Source organism: Cupressus sempervirens, chromosome 10 (genome assembly GCF_028749045.1).
Source record: "Cupressus sempervirens isolate cs-2001-9-10 chromosome 10, ASM2874904v1, whole genome shotgun sequence".
Classification (NCBI taxonomy): Eukaryota; Viridiplantae; Streptophyta; class Pinopsida; order Cupressales; family Cupressaceae; genus Cupressus; species Cupressus sempervirens.
Window position 1 is genome coordinate 578,428,519 of NC_143127.1, and position 19,566 is coordinate 578,448,084.

At 37.1% G+C, this 19,566-nt stretch overlaps 1 protein-coding gene across 1 annotated transcript in view; it reads right to left on the reverse strand.

The window, feature by feature from the left end:
* Nucleotides 1-19,566, reverse strand: part of LOC149535196 (methionine aminopeptidase 2B-like) — a 108,402-nt gene that overhangs the window by 46,234 nt on the left and 42,602 nt on the right. The window contains exons 3-4 of the mRNA XM_089807154.1: nucleotides 11,306-11,342; nucleotides 11,049-11,156 (exon numbers count right to left, since the gene is read on the reverse strand). Coding sequence (XP_089663280.1) covers nucleotides 11,049-11,156; nucleotides 11,306-11,342 — 145 coding nt within the window. The remainder of the gene's footprint in view (nucleotides 1-11,048; nucleotides 11,157-11,305; nucleotides 11,343-19,566) is intronic.

Sequence of the window (19,566 nt, forward strand, 5' to 3'; positions counted from 1 at the left end):
GTTATTAATCATTGATTATGTCTTATTCTAGAGCTAACGTCTAAATGATGCTATGTGTCTATCGCACATTTTGAAAATGTACATGGAGAGGAAGGATTTGTGCGTATGTCGAGTATGGGTTTTCCAGTACGCTCACACGGGAGGCAAACTATAAAATATTGCCGACAGTGTAACATTGACGTCATTGAAGAAATTGGAATTGAATCTGGAAGATTTCTGTCAGCAATCGCACCTTGACACATGAAAATACGCATGCAGCAGAACAAGCATTCTTTGGGCACGATCATTTAATTGGATAGAAAATTTCAGTTGCCTTAATGTGGCCGTGGTGATTACAAACTAAACAAATTTGTAATTTGGGCAGTAAACACCAACAAAGAAGACTACGGTGCTGCTACTGAGCATTATCCAGAAATAGATGATCAATCTGAAGGAAAAGTGTTTCCAAAAATCAGCAACAGTGAATATCATTAGTGAAGATTTCTAAGATAACAACATTCAGCAATGGGAAGAGATTTGAACCAAATTTTGAAAGGTACCAGGAAACCACAAGAACACTTAGTCCAAAATTCAAATTTCGTTATAAAAAACTGAAATACTCAACATTTACAAGGATTATCAAAGACTCCCTAACCGAGTTCAAAATGATCTATCGTTTAGTGATTATATGGATTTTTATCTCGAGCAGCAAAGTATGACTGATATAGCAAAAAGAAAGTATTTGGAGTTGGCCCTGGATCTCTTTGCAAACGAATAGCTCACAAGGGTGTACGAAGAAATTCCGATAGGCCAAAATTATCATTTGGATGATCTTGAAATAGAAAAGCAAACAACTACCAGAAATGAGCAGCCTTCTCGCGATCACATAGAAGATGTTACATGAGGTACAGGTTTCTTCATTGGTGCCTTGGAGGTGAGCTTTGCCATGCAGAATAATGAAGTAGATTGCACACAAGGTAATAACAGTTTGGGACCATGGCATCATGAACCATATATTCATAATACTCAGAACATGAATTTAGAGGAACAACTTAGGATGACACCGCAAGACAATGAACAATTTCAGTAGGGAGATAATAAAATACATGCCTTACAGAATCAATTGAAGGTTAGTAAAGACATGGTCGTGGCATCCTTGGTGCAGTTTGATAGTACCCACGAGTTGGCTGAGGAACTCTACAAGAAGATTCCAAGGGAAGGGGAAGATGATTGGCATGTGACCGATTTATAGATGGTCAAAATAGCCCTCGAGTCTATGAAATCAGATTACTTATATCTGCTGTCCGACTGGGATTACATTCTCAAGGTTGCTAAGATTTATGCAACACAGTCAAATAGGGAAAAGGATAAGATTGACGATCTCAATAGGACATTTAAGTATGTTCAAGAGGCTCTAAGCGAAGCTCAATTTTCTCTACAGGGAGCAAAAAATTAAATCAAGCTCATGTAAAACTCTCAAGAACATGAGAATAGAATGAGGCAAGAGTTCTTCCAAAAAGTCATTGACGAACTTGAGAGCATTCAACAGATGTGTGACTTGAATAGCTGCCCAAACAGTTAAGTAGCAAAACTTCAGAGCATTTTCAGCTTGTTGACAACCCTTTGTTTGAAGTTGTTGCTGATTAGACGTTTGACAATCCTCTTTTTGTGTTAAATGAGAGATCCTCTATTGTTTGCCATAGAGGAAGAGTTTGATTTCAGACTTTGGGATCCTAGCTCAAATTCTAGCAGTGAATCCGGTTCACAGCATGGGAATGATGAATCAACTTCTATCGCTTATCATTTGATCAGCCCCAACATATCTTCCAATTTCACCCCACTCAAGAGTTGGGTGAAATTTCTTCATCAACCTCTGAACAGTTTTCAATAGAGCATTTATGCGAGGTTTGTGGGTAGACTCTCTGCATTCTTCATATTCATAGCTCCTATGTGCTGGGGAATTCTCCAAGTTTACGCCGATAGTATGAATTCTAATGTCCATGGGATGGTGGTTTCAGCTTTTGAGCAGCTCATTTCTTACATCATCCATTTAAGTCAGGTCTTCACATTCTACTGGATTATACATGGACCTTGGATATATTTCTATATCATCATAGCAGCGAGGCAACATAACAGAGTTTGGGATCCAGGTGTTGGCAGATTGTATCTATGGTTGGACAAGGATTTTATTGTGGTCCTATTCAGTTTGAGGCTGATTATGGTGATGATCAGTGTTGATCGGTTTACAGGCGCAACGTTTCTTCGAAGAGTAATATGGGATCCAGGATTTCGGTTGATAGGTGTTTTGCAGAGTGGTACCATGCTTCATAGTTTGGCCAGGTTTGTTGTCAATTTGGGCTATTGGATTAACTACAAATTTATATGGGATCCTGGTACATATTGCTCGAGGGCAAGCAATCTCAAGCAAGGGAGATTTGTAATGTCCCTTCTTTGGGGACATTAGAATTATTAAGAAGAAACGAATTTACAATATTAAATTTGATTGTGTAAGCTAGAGATTTATTATTTAAGGTCAAATTAATATTCCATGTGGTCACAAGAGGACGAGGAGGAATAAGATGATTTATCAGAGAGAAGTTGAAGAGTCACAAGGAATAGGACGAAGGCCAAAGGGGAGTCGAAGAGTCTCAGTTTGTGTATTAAAAGGGGAAAAAGACTCAAGGTTGGGCATGCTTGATTTTATTATTCGGTTCAGTTTTCTCTCTTGTGAGAGTCTCAGAAAGCTTCAACTTTCAGCTAGTTGGAGGACGTAGCCCCTCGTGCTTGCAGATAGTGGACGCAAACCCATTATCCCAAGAAATATCACTTCAGGTGTTTCATTCACGCTTACAGGTTCTTATCCTAACATTCCAATCTGACTATTAAATCTGTATTTAGGATTGAATTTTTATGTACTGGTTATTGTATTGCTGTTGCATAATACAATAACGTATTTGCAGAGTTGTATGGAAGTTTCTAACTTTAACAATATAAGTTTGTAATGCATTTCTATATGCCTGGAATTCTGAATATTATTCTGAAAAGAACTGGTTATAAATTTGTGAAGAATCTTCTCTATTCCATTGCCTATTTCTAAGTTTTTGTAATGACCCTTTCTATAAAGGCCACAGAAACCCTCAAACTGAACTTAGGAATTTTGTCAAACACTTGGCGTGTAACAGTAACAATATTCAGAATATGGTAATTTCAGATTTGATACTTTCAGAATATAATCACAGAATTACAATATATATAAAGCCATTGAACTATATTTCAATTACAATGCAATAAATTCTGAAATTATTTTATTACCAATTCTGGACTGATTATTACAATGACTGTATGACAGCAAATTTACCCAAAACTTGACATATATTTCAGAATTCAAGAACCTGGTTTGAAGAACTATGCAAGAACACCACGTTTTGCTGCAGATCGTTGATGAAGACCTCCAACCGCACCCCCAAACTGTTCTTAATTTGCTGCTGCTGCCCAAACTAGCAGGGCCGTACCAGGCCGTACCTATACGGCTGCTGAAATAAAATAATATTAGGGTTTTGGGACCCCCAAATGCAAGGAAAATGGGCGCCTAGGGTTAGGTAGTAACCCTGTAAAACCATAAAAAATAACTCCAAGGGGTTGAGGAGATATGAGCAATTATGTGGTTCCGAACCCTGCTTTGCCAATTCTGAAAATGCACTTATTCTGTCTTCAAACTCTTGTCAAATGCTTCTCCAATGATAGGGCAAATCTGAAATCCTTATTCCAACCAAAAACAAACCCTAACAACGAATTCTCAATAAGCTCCAATGAGATGGCTGAATACCAACTCCAATTATGCAACAATTCAGGTGATATTTCACACCCTCAAAGTCGTCAATCCAAGGGAGTGATTCGTTCCCAAAGATCGAATAATTTGCAGATCCAAAGTCCACAAATGTCTTCACAATGAACAAGTAGAAGAGTTCTCCAATCCAAGCATGTCCAAATGAGAGGCCCAGCCCTCTATTTATTCACTTTTCTAAGAAGTTGCTAGAACTTCTAGAAACATCCTTTATAATTTCTCATTATAATGCACTTTTTTATAATAAAGTAATTTTATAAAATAAAAAGTGCAACTCAAATTAAAATTATAACATGTGGGCCCCAATATCACATAATGATAAAATATAACCTCTTAACACTTCTTCAAGAGCAAGATATGACTATCTGATCCGCAGAATTGACTCTCTTTCCACACCATTTGCCTACGAGAGTCTGGAATAGGCAAATCCATGATCAATGCCATGTCGAACTAAAGAGGGGACATTACAGTTTTAAATATTATTATTAAGAAGAACTGGTTAAACATCTATCGGCTATTGTGTTGGATTCGTTTATGCTAGAAGCTAGCTGCAATGTTTTATTTCTGAGTGTACTACTGAGAGCAAAAAATCAGCAAATATCTTGTTCAAGATATTACATATTTATATAAGAACATTTGCAAATTAATCCCAGAAAAAACGAAATAACTCTTTTCTTCCTCAACACTCCGAGAGATTCCAAAGTAGGCAGGCCTATCCAGTGGAGCTAAGATAAGTTCAAGCAGGTTTTCACAATCCATAACAATTCATCATATATTTCTGGATCTTGATTTTGTATAGTGTTTTGAGTCAACATTCCAAGTCATATTCTATGAAGCATCATCAAGACAAGAGACCTAAAGGGGATGAGAAATATGCAGGTTGCAAAACCTAAGTCCCTTAAAAAGTAAAGAGAAGAGGAAGGAAGGAAAGAGCACGCAGATCAAAGAGATGAGAAAGGAAGAAGGAAAGAAATAGGAAAATCAAAAAGACCAAAAGGCAAAAAACAAACAAAAAGAAAGAAAGAAAAACACCCAAGGAAAAAAGAAAGGAAGAACCAAACAAAAAAAATTTAAAAATAAAACTAAAAGACAATATACATAAAAATAAAATAAAATAAAATAAAAAGGGAAGTACAAAATAAATTTTCATATATAAATAAAAAGCACAAAAAGAAAGGAGACTAGGAGACCCAAAGTAAAAAAAAATCCAAAAACAACAAAGAGAATAAAGGAATAAAAAGAGGTAAAAACCAAAGGAATAAAAATTTAAAAGTAAATAAATAAAAACAAATAAACATAAAAAAGAAGAAATGACTAAAAATATACAAGGGAAAGAAAAAGAAAACGATAGGAAAGAACACAAAAAGGAAAACCTAAAAAATGAAATGACAAGAATGAAAAGAAAAAGAAAAAGGAAAAGGGAGAAAATAGAAGAAAATAAACTAAAAAGAGCCACGAAAATTAAAAACATACATATGTATATCTATACACACATGTATATGTATATAAACACAAATATATGTATGTATATACAACTACATACTTGCATATGTATTATATATATTATATAGGAACACTAAAATGCAAATGAGAAAGAATAACAGCAAACAAATAAGAAGACCTAATTAATATACTTCAAATGCATGACACAAATAGCACAAACAAAAACAACAAAAGAACAAAAGAGAAAAAACAGAAAAGATGAATAACAAAGAGCAAAGAGAGACAATCAAGAGACAACACAAAATAAAGGACTCAAAAGAATAAGAAAAAAATAAAATAATAAAAGAAGAGCTAAAAAGGGAATACACAAAGAAGAAACACAAAAAAAATGCAAATACATAAAAACAAAAAATAAGCAAAAGAACCAAAATAGAGAGAGAGAGAGAGAGAGAGCAGCAACTAAAATAAAGAAAGAAATGAAAATCCCCATTGAATGTGGGAAACAAAGAACAGGACCAAGTGAAACAACACAAGGCCAAAAGGGACAATATAGAAAATGACCACAAAAGGGAACGAGGAAAGACAGAAGCTGGGAGGAGGAGGGAGGGGAGAAGAGGACACGAGAATGGGAGCTAGGGACGAAAAAAGAACAAGGACGGTGAGCAACGAAAGAGAGACAAGGCAAAAGAAGGGACAAGCAGGGAAAACAGAACACATGAGAGGCAGTGACAAAAGCTAGACGAGGAGAAAAAATGAAGTTACAAAAGCCCCAAAACAATTGCTCGTGTATAAAATGGACTAGCTTGCCCCTTGACCTGGAAACTAGAGTTGCACCTATCACCGCCTAATAGCAATGAACAATTTAGTAATATAAACAAATTCAAGAGTTTGAGCCCAAAAATTTTATCAACCACATTGATGGGTGGTTTGACTTTAATATTTGTCCACCCATCCAAGATTGTCCATATCCCTTATATCCCCCACCTTCAATTCAAACTGACTCTTTAGCTTAAAAGAGAGGCTCTAAGATTATGTCTCCTCAAGACACTTGTAAAGGACCTACAAGTGCCTCCATCCCAAATGCCTCTCAATAATAAGGCGACTAGTCAATGATTCTAATTCATTGGTTACTGTACAAAAATGAATATGGTTTAGGATTAACGTATGCTAGTGTAGGTTATTTTTTTCCCAAAGTTCAGTATGGCTGTAAATATTAAATCCATAATATATATGCGTTTATGTATATCAAGATACCAAACAAATTATCACCAATTTATGGGCTTTCAAGGGTTAATCCAAGCAAGGATGTGAGAAAAGGGGTCCAATGGGAGAAACCGAATAGGGGTTGGATCAAGTCAATTTCAATGGTGCATCAAAGCGAAATCTAGGGCCTTCGGGAGCTAGTTGTGTGGCTAGAGACATGAATGGAAACATTATGGTGATGGCCACAAGCAAGCTCAAAGATGGGGTAAACAATGATGCAGGAATGAAGGTGGCATTATTGGCAGTTGAACTAGCACAAATGTTGATGTTGAGCAATTGCATCTAGAATGTGATTCCTAGATAATTGTCAACACCATTAAAGAAGGTAAGGTGTGTGCTTAGAAAATTGAAAGGATTGTAAAATATCATCAAGCAAAAGCTTGGTCACTTTAGAAAATATTTAAAATTTCACATATACAACAAGAAGGAAACAACATAGCAAACACATTGTCAAAGGGAGTTATTTCTTTTCCAAATAGGAGGGGTTTTCAATGATTTGAGAGGGATTAATTTGGTAGAGTAAATTTCATCTGCACCATTTCAGATTTGAAATTCAAATATAAATGAAGCCAATGTGAATCATAGCATCTAGTCAAGCTAATGTACATTGTGTGTGAACTCCTCATTAAATGGAGAGGACAGCTTTAAGCATGCCAAGTCATTAATTTGGGGATATTTGAGATGTGTTGATTACCGAAACCAATATGGTGGGTGAGGAGGTACCTTAACAATGTATTATGCACAACATCCTCTTGATTTGATGGCAACGCACGCATGAGGAATGGAGGGTGTCTTCATTGCTATCAAAAGCAAAGATTTGTCATTCCATTTTCACTTGGCAATGGCAAGGAAGTTTTTTGAGTAAGGTGATGAGGTGACTGGTTTGATGGAGGCCAATTTCTCACTTCGCAGAACAACAACAGTGTTTTCTGATGGAAGCATCATGGAAGAGACTGAGGAGTGTCTTTACTCTTCAAAATCCAAAACTCTAGCAAATTATAGAATTGCTATTTGGTGAGGAGTTCCTCAATTCATAATATAGGTTTTGACAAGGTTCCTTTATGGGTAAGGTTCCTTTACTTTCCGTTACATTTATGGTTTGATTCTTGTTTGGAGTCATTTGGGAACTCGTTAGGTGAATTTTTGATGGTAGATGATGGTTCCTCAAACCTCTTGCATTCTACCTTTGCTCGGGTTTTAGAAGAAATGAATATTTCACTTGGGTTACCAGCTGAATTTGAGATCAAAACTTCAAAGAGTAGATCAAAACTTCAAAGGGTTGCTGGGTGCAACCCTTAGATTATGAGGGCATTCCATTTAGGTGCAGGAGATGTCACCAAGTGGGGCATATGACTTCAAACTGTTCAAAAGTGAGAATCCAACGGGACGCATCTTGGTGGAAAGATAGTAAAATGCATCACTATACTGTGGAGAAGCAAGTGGAGAGGGGTGAGAAACAAAAGAGTTTCTCCCAGATTGTTACAGAGTACCCAACAAGGAAGTCTTCAGAGGCAATGTCAAAAGAGCCTCCAAAACAGAGTGGCAACACTTCTATTGTAGAGGGAGGGAAGAGTTTGTTGCAAACTGATAATGGTGCGGATACACCAAAAGGAACGGAGAAATGTAAGCTACATGGTCTTGCTGCAGCACAAGAGACCTCACTTGAAAATTGTAATATTCATCAAGAGGAGATTCATACTCGGAAGATGACTGACTGGCAGAAGAAAGCTGCGAGTGTTGAAACTGGATGACAGGTTGTGAAAAAGAAAAAAGAGAAACATGGGGTAAAAGAGCCTTTTGAGATGATTCTTCGATCTCAGTCTCGGGATAGGGGAAAGGTATAGTCTCTAGCTCCTGTTTTTCAGCTGTAGTGCTTCCTATTTGTTTTGGCTTTCTCCAGGATGGTAGCACCCCAACTTGTTACTACCTTTGGTTCAGGCCAAGGTTAACCCGATTTGTTTTGAAATTTAAATAAAAAACACTTATTACCAATCAAAAAATAATAATATAGGTACAAAGCAAAAATTGGCATCACAACCATGTTACTTGGCTGGGCATTGGAGCTTGGCAAGAAAGAGGAGGCCGTGTGGGTCATGAAGGCTTGTGTGCCCTCATAATGGCTTGGTGACCATATCTCGATTGTTGCTATGGCAAATTCGGATGTGGGATGCAGAGTGGAGAAGGCTTTTGGGCTCAAAACAAGTGAACAGCAGCAACCACTTGAACCTTTTCTGGTTTAGATGGCCATAACCAACTATAATGAAAGAAGAGAGGAAGCAGTGGTGGGATGGGAGTTCTTGAAAGACCATCTGCAAGTGATTGAGATGGAGTGAAAGAAATTAAAGATAGAGGCCAAATACAAGAAACTTAAGAAAAAGGCAAAAGTGGAATTCCACTGGAGGACTACAGGGTCAATGGACCACCAGGGAAGGCTAGGAAAGAATAGTTCTACTCCATATTTTGTTTTTTAGTGATTGCTATTTATGGTATTACAAAATGTAAAATGATATGCAGGCCCATTTTGTTGTTATAGTGCAGCCTTTGGGTAGATTAGGGTATATGCTCTTATGAGCATTTTGGTTTGAAAATGCAGGTATATTAGATAGTAGAATTTTTAGGGGAATGCGGATTTAGGCAGAACATGAAATTGACAGTAGCGGCAAAAACAATTGACAAGAAAAATGTATATGATCGAAAATAGTTGATTTAAGCTCAGCGTAAATTTAGAAATGATCACTGTCCATCAGACTATATCTCATCTGACTCAAACCCATTTTGAAGTACTGATATTATAATAAAACTGTGAAGTATTATCTTTAAGATTTGTTCTATTCTTTATTTTTAATACTTTTAATTTAATAACATATATATATATATATATATATATATATATCAAATAATATATTATTTAGTTTTATAAATAATGCATTTGATTACACTACTTAATAATATGATTTAACTTCAAATCTAATAGGGAACTTGATATAGATATATGTTTACAAGTTCAAGGAGTTTCAGTTGTTTATATGATGTGACATTTCAATCTTAAATCTTAATTTATGCTTCTATGCATATAGATGTCTGTGTGTGTGTGTGAATATACAAACATTATATTTGTACTAATGAGCCCAAAACCCCATTTCAAAATTTTGCCATACCGGCAAACGAAGTTCCCAAACCCAAATCTAAACCCAAACCCAAACTGGCAACTTAGGTTTATATATAAAAATGTGTGCGTGTATCATTGCAATAAACTTAAGCATAGTTATCTTATTAATATTTTACTACTTGCAAGTTATTTAATATATTCTACGAGAGCTGTCCACAAGTTGGTACGTAAATATTAAAATACTACATGCACTATATACACTAAATATATTTAAAACTTAAAACATATTTATATAAATCTTGTTATGGTAACATATGTGTTCTCCTGTTTTTTGACGATTTAGACACTTTGAAACAGCCACCAAGGTCCAGATCGCTGCCGGGCTATTGTGCTCGCAGGCCATGTGCCTTCACTGGGCCATTGAGCTTGCAGGTTTGAACAAGTGAAGTGTGAGAATGAGTCCCCCATTTGTGACATCGTTGGTTAATAACTTCAAATCAAAAGCATTGCACATGAAGCCTGAGTGTGTGTCATGCCGACATCACTGATCACATTAAAAAATTTAGCATACATTTTTTTTTAAAACATATGCTTTGTTATTTTATTTATACTTTTTTACTTGCAATTACTTAATATTTTCTGCAAGGGCTGCCCACAAATTGGTTTTCTCTTGAAATAAAAAATCAACATGGTATCAAATTTGATTAAGCGGCAGCAAATACAATTTAGGGAACTGTGGCAAGCAAAGAAAGTCATAAAAAAACACCAGTCACTAGTTTTTATCTGCAGTTGCAACCATCAGTCAAAGAAGGCAGAATCAAGGATTGCACACCATTTGACATGGCCCATGGAATTTAAATCCTACAACTAGTTTTCAAATCTTATTGGAAAACTCAAACAAATTCAAATTGTCAAATAATAACAACTCTTAACTAATGTCTGCTAGGATTATCTAGGGCCTAGGCACACAGACTGGCAATGCCATTCCCAGGCCATCTTAAATGTGTATGCACTTCCACCCCTGTTCAGTACAACGATAGAACACATGAAGAACCAAGTAACATTATTTAAGAGTCTTCAGACATCATAACATGTGTAACTATTTAGTCGATCCACTTACTTTGGCAGTGTAAACCCATACTCCTACCATTCGGGACTCTTCCATATTCAAAAACTTGAAATTTATTTAATTTTGGTCGTCATATTTGAAAATCATGCCAATAAAGAAGTCAGGCTCATGCAACCTAAACTGATATTTTAATCTAATGCCATACAGGAAGGAAGGAAAATAATTGGAAAAGTTGAAAAAATGAACAGGCAATATGAAGATTTACCGAAACAGAGAGAAAAAATGAAGATGTAATTATACCTACAATCAGATGAATGAGTAGGAAAATGTCATGCACTTACTCATCCTTATATTGCTGAGTTTCACCCTCTGGAAAATCTCCAGAGGGAAAAAGGTCAGCTACAGGAATTGAAGGTGGATCAGTCTGCTCTAATGGTTCCTTCTTCTTCCTGCCCATATGGATAGCCACGCAAGTGTGATTAGTAAGTCAGATTAAACACTCAAAATGTCTTACGTTAAGATACAGTAAGATGTACCCTAAACTTACAGGTGCCAGCAAATATGAAAATAATTGTTAGACACGGATAAAACAACTCACTTGTTCTTATTTTTTTTCTTCTTCTTCTTTGCAGCATCTAAGAACATACCCATAAAAAAAATTTAGTAACAGCAAAGTGTGCTTAATTAACATTCTTTAGAAGAAGGAAGATAAAAAAAACAATTGGTTGCAAATAACCATATCATATTTTGTATATGGCAAAAATCAAGAACGGTGTAATTTACTTTTTAGCAAATTGTACAAAATTAGGAGATAGAAAACTTCAATAATTGCACAAGATTATTATTGCATTGAAGACTATTATCAAGGACCTGGCAGCCTAAATGAGTAGAAGATTTTAGCAAATTTCAAAAGATTAACAAATCCAGGACTCTAGCAGATAGAGAACATATATAAATTGAGGAAATGGACAAATGAAATAAGTTAAATTATCAAACAGAATACATGATGCACTTCTAATTTACTTAATGCAGAAAAAAAATCAAATAAACTTGCTAACCTCTCAATACAAGATGCACTTCTAATTTACTTAATGCAGAACGAAAACCAAATAAATTTGCTAACCTCATTGGCTTGTCATTATACAAATAGAGGTGAAGATTGATCAGGGTGTCAAAGGTTTTGGCAGGGTTGCTTGCCTCGTCAATAGTCGGCTTCAGAATGTGACTTTTGTGGTCCACTCAAACAGCTACGCTAGATTTATGGTGGTTCAAGTGTGCCAAGTGGTCTTTCGCCTTAAGACCTTTTCATCACAATTTGTTACTTTCCACCAACCTCCTCCCTATATGCTATGCACAATGGGTCAGACGAGGCCCCATTCACAGACCTATTTGACAGCTTTATTAGGTACTCTAATTTGGAGGATATTCTTATTGTTGGTGATTTCAAAACATGGATTACGGACTTGCAAACTCCACTACATGATCAGGTGTCAAATTCAATATGCACCTCTATGTCAAAGTCGGTCCCCCTTGGTTTTCAAAGGTCCTCAAATGAACCTTTGGGCCCCCTTATAAGGTATGGTTGCCACTTGCTCCAATTGTGTGAGACCTCAGACTTGGTGATTCTAAATGATTCTAGTCTCCCTAGCTCCAGTTTGTTGTGGTCTATGCCCTTCACCATCACTCGCCTTCCCCTTCCCGACCACACCCTCAACCTCAAATTTCAAGCTTCCCCCTTCTCCTGCCCCCCACCTCTTGTTAGGATAAAACCACAAACAGAAATAACAATTATATGCAAATATAAACAATAGTAGAAAATAATAGATCGCACAAAAGAAAACACAAAACACCAAGACTTAACGCAGTTCACCCAATCCCTAGGCTACGTCCACCAAACAACAAGTCCAATATTATTACGCTCTAGTGATTACAACCTGATTACAATCCATAATCCCTTACAGCTCAATATCGCCACAATAAGCAATTTTCGCATCATCTACAATGAAACAATCCCTAACCCTAAGCCCTTTTATACAAAAAAAATTTCCGCTTTAGGGTTAAAATTAGTTACAACATGTCGGCCATAAAATGCCAATAAAATAGCCCCAAAAAAAAATCTCAAGCCAGCCAAGGAATTATGGAGTATGTACAGTACTTTCCTGATCAGTCACAACAATCTAACAATCTCCCACTTGGGGACTAATCAAGCTCTGCACTGACAAACAATCTCCCATTTGGAGATTGATCCTGTAGCTATGCTGCTATTCCATGAGGCTCCCACTGGATCAAACCACCCTGAACTCTGCTGTGTTTTTATTCCTGTTCAGTCTAGAAGACCAACCGAAGCTGATGAGGAGTTCAGCTTCTCCCTTGTTACTACCTTTGTAAACATATATGTTGGATTGTCATTTGTATGTATCTTGTCCAACTTTAAATGTCCATCATCCAAAACTGACTGAATAAAATGGTACCACAACTGAATGTGTTTTGTCTTTGAATGCAGAGCTGAATTCTTTGCAAGATGAATGGCACTCTGACTATCTATAAACAAATAATTATCCCTCTGAAAGTGTCCCAATTCTTCCAAGAAGAACTGAAGCCATATCATCTCCTTAGTTGCCTCTGTAGTAGCAACATACTCTATCTCTCTAGTGGATAAAGCATTAACATTCTGTAACCTAGAAACCCAGCTCACGGCTGCCCCACCAACAGTAAATACATGACCTGTAGTACTCAGCCTGGTATCAATATACCCTACCAAATCTGAGTCAACGTGCCCCTATAAATCAATTGTAGAGCACCCAAAGTGTAAACACTTACTGGATGTTCCTCTCAAAAATCTGAGAATCCATTTGACTGCATTCCAATGCTCAATTCCTGGATGACTCATATACCTACTAACAACTCCCATTACATGTGCAATATCTGGCCTTGTACATACCGTAGCATACATCAAGCTTCCTACAGCTGAAGCATAAGGTACCTTGGACATCATATCCTCCTCTACTTGTGTCTTCGGACACGTCTCCTTAGTCAACTTCAAATGACCAAGTAAAGGTGTGCTAACAGCTTTAGCATTCTCCATAGAGAAACGTTGCAACACCTTCGCAATATAATCAGCCCGAGATAATGTCAATTTTCTGTTCTTTCTATCTCTGCAACTCTTCATACCAAGGATTTGTTTTGCTACCCCCAAATCCTTCATAGCAAATGCATGTGCTAACTGGCGTTTCAGCCCCTTAATGTGATCCGTGTTAGACCCAGCTACAAGCATATCATCAACATATAAACATAAAATAATGTAGCTGTCATCATCCAACCTCTTAAAGTAAACACAATGATCTAAATGACACCTACTATATCCATGCTCATGCATAAAACTGTCAAATTTCAGATACCATTGCCAAGGTGCTTGCTTAAGCCACATAAACTTTTTTTCAATCTACACACTAGGTTCTCCTTACCTTTGACCTCAAATCCCTGTAGCTGAACCATATATATCTCTTCATCCAAATCACCATGAAGGAAGGTTGTTTTAACATCAAGTTGCTCCAAATGCAAATCTCCAGTAGCCACAATACTTAAAATAGTACGGATAGAAATCATTTTAACAACAAGAGAGAATATCTCATCAAAATCAATGCCTTTTTCTGTGCAAATCCTTTTACCACTAACCTGACTTTAAATCTTTTCCTACCTCCATCCTCTTCTTTCAACCTGTAAACCCACTTATTCTATAAAGCTCTTTTACCTAGAGGCAACTTGCATAAATCCCAAGTCTTATTTTTCAGCAAAGAGTCAATTCGTCTTTCATTGCAGACTCCCACTGAATCTTAGTATCCACCTGCACAACTTCATCACAACATTCAGGTTCACCAGCATCGGTTAGTAAAATAGAATACAAAGAGGGACAAAATCTTTTTGGAGGTCTACTTAACCTTGTTGATCGTCTAACATTCATTGGTGTCATTCACTGGTGTGTGTGGTATTTGTTGTTGCGGTTGTTGCACATCATGAGGAATTGTTGGAACATCATCTTTTAGAGTACCATCTAGCACTACATAATCATCTTCTTTCTTCTCATGTTGTTGCAACAGATTTTTGTACAACACTTTCTCATTGAATATGACATCCCTACTTCTTACAATTTTACGATTTTCAAAATCCCAAAGCCTATAACCAAATTCATTAATGCCATATCTAACAAATACGCATTTCTTTGGCTTAGCTTCCAACTTGGTTCTATTTTTAAAATCTATATGAGCAAATGCTTCAGAACCAAACGTTTTGAGAAAAGAATAACTCACCTTCTTACTAGCCCATGCTTCCTCTGGAATACCACAACCCAAAGGAGTAGAGGGACCTCTATTAATCAAATATACAGCAGTATTAACAGCTTGTGCCCACATGTTTAAGGGCAACCCAGCATGCAACCTCATGCTCCTTGCACACTCCATTATAGTCTTGTTCATGTGTTCAGCCACTCCATTTTCTTGTGGAGTCTTTGGAACAGTTTTCTGTTTACGAATACCATTAATGGAGCAATAATCTTCAAATTCATGATTGCAATATTCACCACCATTATCAGATCTGAGATATTTTAATTTCTTACTAGTCTCATTTTCAACAAAGCATTTCCATTTCTTAAAAGTTTGAAATACTTATATTTTTGTCTAAGGAAATAAACCCCATACTTTTCTAGTTGCATCATCAATAAATGTAACATAATAATGAGAGCCACCAAGGGAAGATACCTAAGCCAATCCCCATACATCTGTATGCACAAGCTCTAATTTCTCACTTTTATTTTCCTTCCCAATCTTCACAAAACTCACTCTCTTTGTTTTCCATACACACAACTTTCACAAAAAGCTATATTAACACATTTCAGACCTGGTAAAACTTTCTTTGAATGAAGTACTTTCATACCTTCCTCACTCATGTGCCCAAGTCTATTGTGCTACAGCGTTGTATCAGAATCTACAACAGCTATTTGTTCTCCTTGCTCAACTGCAGCAATTGTTCCTGAACATTCATTTTTTTCTGAAACAATTAAAGTGGAAGGAACAATATGACCTGTACAAAGATATAAGGTGCCTACTTTCACACTTTTTGCTACTACAAAGGAACCCTATAAAACCTTCCAATTTTTATCATTAAAAGTAACTACACAACCTTCATCACCAAGTTGCCTTGCTGAAATTAAATTCCTACTCAGCCTTGGAACATGTCTTACCTCATATAGTAGCCAATGATTTCCATTCTACAACTTAATCTTAACTTTTCCCTTTCCAACAATCTTTCTTTTTATGCCCTAGTTTCCCACAGTACCAGCAGTCGTTTGGTCATCTCGATTGAGACCTCTTCTCTTTTGACTTTCCTCTTGATTTTCCACGATTTCTGAAAATACTTCCTCTCTTAGTCTTTCTGCCTCTGCTTTGTGCGTTCAAAGCACTTCTAGATGTAGATACACCTAAGGTTTTCCTACGAGTTTCCTCACTCAAAATAACACAGATCACATCATCATATTTTAGAGTATTAGATCCAGAAATGGAATTACTGAGCCATTACCAAGCCATTCCAACTTTCAGGCAAAGAACACAAAATCAAGAGAGCTCTAATTTCTTCATCAGAATTAATACCCACAGAAGATAACTGACTAGTAACAGTATTAAACTCATTTAAATGATCCGCAATAGATCAACCTTCTCCCATTTTCACATTAAATAAACGCTTCATGAGAAATGCCTTGTTTGAAGCGGAGGGCTTTTCATACAATTTCGCTAGGGTTTCCATCAACTCTTCTGTCGTCTTCACTTTTGTAATATTAAATGCCACCAATGGTGCCAGGCATCATTTGTCATAGATCCCTGATTCTTGGTTTTTCCTTCCATTGGCTTCCATAAATCCTTCTAATAAAGATAGTCTTCCATTTGCATCTTCCATAACTAAAAGTTCTACCCATTAAACTTGTCAACCCTCAACTTACCCTCGTCTGCCATCGCTCCCACTCAACCGTGAGACTTTCCTGCAGGGGATAACTGAAAAAACAACCTCACTCTGATACCACTTTTTAGGATAAAACCACGGATAAAAATAACAATTATATGCAAATATAAACAATAATAGAAAATAATACATCGCACAAAAAAAAAACAAGACACCAAGATTTAACATGGTTCACCCAATCCCTGGGCTACGTCCACCAAACAGCAAGTCCAATATTATAATGATCCAGTGATTACAACTTGATTACAATCCATAATGCCTTATAGTTCAATACCGCCACAAGAAGCAATTTTCACATCACCCACAATTTAACAAACCCTAACCCTAAGCCCTTTTATACAAGTATTTTTTCCACTTTAAGGTTAAAATTAGTTACAACATGTCAGCCATAAAATGCCGATAAAATAGCCCCAAAAAAAATTTCTCAAGCCCGCTGAGGAATTATTGAGTATGTACAATACTTTCCTAATCAGTCACCACAATCTAACACCTCTTCCCCCACTTGCCCCTACACAGGCTTTCCCCCTCTTGGTTACATCATATCATCCATCTGATTCATAAGGTTGGGTTAGCATCAAATCCCAACAATTACAGGACCATCATGGCGGATCACACTTTCTCTAAACTATATGCCACAATTTTACACAACATTCTTTTCTAGGGAGCTTGATCAAAAACATATTTGTGTTAGAGGGCAGGTGGACTTCTAGATAGATTTTCAGACCATGGACCACATCTTGACTTTCAGTGCTATCATTGAGGAAGCATGGCATCGCTCCTCGAAGATTTATTGTTGCTTTGTGGATTTTCGCAAGGCTTTTCATTCAATCCCTAGATCAGCCCTCTTCTAGAGAATATCCGACATTGGTATCTCAATGACTCTCTTGAGTCCCATCAAGAGACTCTACGAGAGTGGTTAGTCACATCCAAACCCATCAATAGATGTCTGACTTCATTTATAGCACCATTGGGGTGAAACAAGGTTGCCCTCTATCTCCCACTTTGTTTGGACTCTTCATTGATGAGTTGGAAGAGTTTCTTCAAGCGCACTCCCTCCAAAGGGACATTGTTTGGTACATCAGGTGTTGATTTCTATCTTAACCGTCACAGATGACGTGGTTCTCATGGCCTCCTCTCCAGAAGACCTACAAAGACTCCTTGATAGCCTTGCTTCTTTTTGTGATCTACAACAGCTAACGGTGAACCTGAGTAAGACTAGGGTGATGGTCTTCAATTATCTTGAGACCTCTCACCTCCACTTCTTCCAAGGCAAGGAGATTGAGATTGCTTTCTCATACACTTACCAAGGGGTCAAGTTATCTAGCTCTTGATTCAGTTTGAGACCAGCGGTTCAGTCTCGTATCAACAAGGATTCACACCACATCCAAGCTTACTATTTTAGACACTTTGATTGGACCTATTGTGCTCTAGGGTTTCGTGGATTGGGGTCATCCTTATTGGCGTCAAAGTGGCCTTCAGTGGAGCGCGTCTAGACTCTTTTCCTTCAGCGTATTATCAAATGTAGATAGTCTACTCTGCACAATATTGTCCTTACTGAGGTTTGAACTCATCCTTTTGGACTTGGTAAGATTTTCGATTTGGTTTGGTTCTTACATTGCTTGCAGGGCTTCACGGATTCAGCAAATGGACGTCACAAATATTTATAATTGGCTTATTACTCTTCGATGCTATTCCACGCTACTTTTGGGTTCTATTGAGATTGATATTGATTGCCTGCCCCCTCTCATTTGTTGCCACCCCGGAAAAAGATGAACATACATATTAGGATAGACATATACAAACAGTATATTCATACTACCTGGGCTTGTCCTCCCAAAGGGCTTCAGCCAAAGATGGCATTATATGTTGACCACTTTCTCAAGTTATAGTTATGTGCCCCTTGTACTTGTCTCATGGTTGGTCTCATGCACGCTTTATCTCTCTTGGTTCTTTTAAAGTGGGTTCACATAGGCTCCGCACCCAAATTGACCAACATTTAGCTATGAAGGACAAGATCTGCCAACTTTCTGATTTAAGAGAGCTTGAGACAAAGACTCACTTCATTTTTTGTTGCACCATCTACTATGAGATCAGAGGGCGATAATACTCCTTATTAAGGAAAGCTCAATCTCTCCCATCCTTTATTATGTAAGGACCAGAGGTGCCTTGCACTCTACCTTCAAGAGGCATGGAGGCTCTAGGACCTCACTTTGCAACGGCTTTCCCTCTAAGATGGCATTCCAATCAGCTCATCACCTTTTTTTACAACGGTTTCCCCACGCAAACTTCCACTGTGGCTTATCCGTTGGTTCTAGACTATTTCCTTATTGCCCAAAGTGTAAAGTCTCTACAAATTTTTAACTTAGAATGAAACTTAGATTGTACCTTCTTTATGCTTGTTGTAGATAACCTTCAATATACAGTCTTGAATGAATGGAGAGATATAGTTCTAAAAATGCTTTTCACTTATGCAAGTTGTCTTAGGGCAGTATTGATTAAGGAGAAGACTTGTTGTTTCTTGTGTGTCCTTAAACTTCAACCACACCCTTATTAAATATAGAGATCAAGGGGCATGTCCTTACAAAGGACATGTCCCTTCCAAAGTCTGTTTTGACTCATCCCTTAAAGTTGGCGATTTTCCATGCAATAATTAGTTTAGTCCTAAACTAACCAAGGTGATTAGTTAGACCTTAAACTAGTACTTCAAGATAGGCACCGATATCCATAAGAAGATAAGACAATGACTTCAAATCAATATAATGCAAGATCAGATTAGAACGATTTGTTATCAGATCAGCATGATAGAAAGTTAAGGAATTAACACTCCCTCTTAACTTGATAATCATACTG